This window comes from Amphimedon queenslandica, unplaced genomic scaffold (assembly GCF_000090795.2).
Source record: "Amphimedon queenslandica unplaced genomic scaffold, v1.1 AMPQUscaffold_13519, whole genome shotgun sequence".
Lineage (NCBI taxonomy): Eukaryota > Metazoa > Porifera > Demospongiae > Haplosclerida > Niphatidae > Amphimedon > Amphimedon queenslandica.
Window position 1 is genome coordinate 69,838 of NW_003546245.1, and position 2,500 is coordinate 72,337.

General features: G+C 38.8%; 1 protein-coding gene across 1 annotated transcript in view; it reads left to right on the forward strand.

Moving 5' to 3' along the window:
* The first annotated feature begins 2,371 nt into the window (after nt 1–2,371).
* Nucleotides 2,372–2,500, forward strand: part of LOC100638923 (rap guanine nucleotide exchange factor 4-like) — an 8,662-nt gene continuing 8,533 nt past the window's right edge. Inside the window, exon 1 of the mRNA XM_019996602.1 lies at nt 2,372–2,500. This exon is cut by the window's right edge and continues 34 nt beyond it. Coding sequence (XP_019852161.1) covers nt 2,458–2,500 — 43 coding nt within the window. The 5' untranslated portion in view covers nt 2,372–2,457.

The window sequence follows — 2,500 nt, forward strand, 5'->3', positions numbered from 1 at the left end:
AAAAGAATTGCAGTTTTAGGCTATCAATCTTCTATTGCTATTGTCTTCTAATTAAAAAATGAGGCCTATTTTTAATCCTCGAACGAAAAGTGAAAATTTTCGAAAATCCATTCCCACCTATAGCAAACAAGAGGGTATGCTGTTTTCGGGTAAACAGTTCCCACTCTTGAAATGCTACATATGAAAACATATGTCATTGCTTGATACACAAAATACACATTATAAAACAATGCATTATTTGGTTACTTCCTGATCGAACGTTTGTCGAATCAGTAAGTAGAGATGAACCTAAGCTAAAGGAAGAAGCATCAAGCAATGACAGGTATAGGAATGGTACAATATTACTGTGTAGTAGCTAATGTAAAGGGTCACCACTCACCTGTATAACACAATGTACTCTCAAACTCTCAAATTTTATCTGAAAAAAGGGACTACATGTACACATGCAAAGGAATGTATGATGCATAGTACAACTATTCAGGAGCCCATGAAAAGGTTGGGCTCCTGATTTATTGCTTAGCTGGTATCCACATGATCCAAAGGTACTACTGTACAGGGGCCAGAGGAAATACTGCAAAACAGCAACCGACAGGAGAGGAGAGACCAAGGAGAATAGAACAGATAAAGACTATAAAAAGAGAAAGAAGTAGTAATAAATATAAAAATAGGCAAACACAATTCCTTACCAAAAAGAACAGAGACAAAACCAATCTTCAGTAGAATAGCTATAGCAAATGAAAAAGAGGGAGAAAGGAACATATAAATTATATAAGAATACACAAAAGGTAATCAACCTTGCATTCTGCCAAACTATCCTATTGTCCATAATGATGATAGAAGAGTAAAAAGAAGAAATTGCAGTTTTAGGCTATCAATCTTCTAATTCAAAAATAAGGCCTATTTTTAATCCTCAAGCGAAAAGTGAAAATTTTCGAAAATCCATTCCCACCTATAGCAAACAAGAGGGTATGCTGTTTTCGGGTAAACAGTTCCCACTCTTGAAATGCTACATATGAAGACATATGTCATTGCTTGATACACAAAATACACATTATAAAACAATGCATTATTTGGTTACTTCCTGATCGAACGTTTGTCGAATCAGTAAGTAGAGACGAACCTAGGCTAAAGGAAGAAGCATCAAGCAATGACAGGTATAGGAATGGTACAATATTACTGTGTAGTAGCTAATGTAAAGGGTCACCGCTCACCTGTATATAATACAATGTATAATAAGGGTGTACTCTCAAACTCTCAAATTTAATTTGAAAAAAGGGACTACATGTACACATGCAAAGGAATGTATGATGCATAGTACAACTATTCAGGAGCCCATGAAAAGGTTGGGCTCCTGATTTATTACTTAGCTGGTATCCATATAATCCAAAGGTACTGTACAGGGGGCAGAGGAAATACAAAACTAAAACCAAACAAAACCAGTTTTCAAAGGGAGAGCCGGGTAGCTGAGCCTGACAGATCAACTCAGTTGATCATCATCTACATAGACACTTCTCTCCTATCAAAACAATAGGAAACAAGTAGACATAAAGTCTGTGACAAGTACATGAAGGCTCAGTATGTACAAGAGTACACAAAAGCTATGAATATAAAACTGTATTATTGTAAACAAGTAGAAATCAAGGGGATTAAAGGCTATACGAGTACAATAAAGGCTGTACAAGGCGACAAAGGCTGTAAAGTGTATAGGAGAACTGGTACTTACGGACAAATAATGTGAAATGAGGTCCCATTTAGCCGGGAAACTGAATCAAATGCCCGAGGCAAGTCTCCTGTAACAGCTGATTACGGTGGGCGTTAATTGGAGTGAGAAAATGGCGGGAAGTTTGACCGTGAAGTAACCTAAAATGAGGAAAAAGAAGAGAAAGAAGAATAAAATAAAGGAACAGGGATAGGTTTACTTGCCCAGTGGGTAGTTGTGGGTTGAATAAGTGGCAGAGGCGTCAATACACGAGCGACAATGACTGGGTTTTCACAACCTGTAAAAAAGGAAAGAAAACAATAAATATGAAAGTGGTATGGCTAGAGGAGAGAGTTAGAAGAGAGAGAGAGAGAGTGGGGACAGAGGAGAAGGACTAACAGTGCTGTTGGTTAGCCAGAGACTGACAGAGGAGGGAGATCAAACTTTCCTCTCAGGAGCCGGCTGAAAAATGAGCAGAAATGGAAATACAGCTCGTTTTGTAACCTTTCGTTTCCATGGTTACGGAAATATCTGATTGGTCAGCTAAAGGTCAAGGCGGGAAAATTCTGTGAGCGTGTTGCTATTTGAGCCACGTGGTTGACCTCCGTATATTTTTGTGCACAGAGTCCGTACGGGATTAAACCAGCCCCACCCACTTGCAGATCAGCTCCACCCACACTAGATAGATAGCAGCATATCCTGCTGCAGTTTGTCAAGGAAGGAAGGAAGAGAGAGTGAGAAAGAAAGAGAGAGAGATCATGAGCTCTAGGCCTCTAATGCGTAATAGTAGCGCTATTCTAG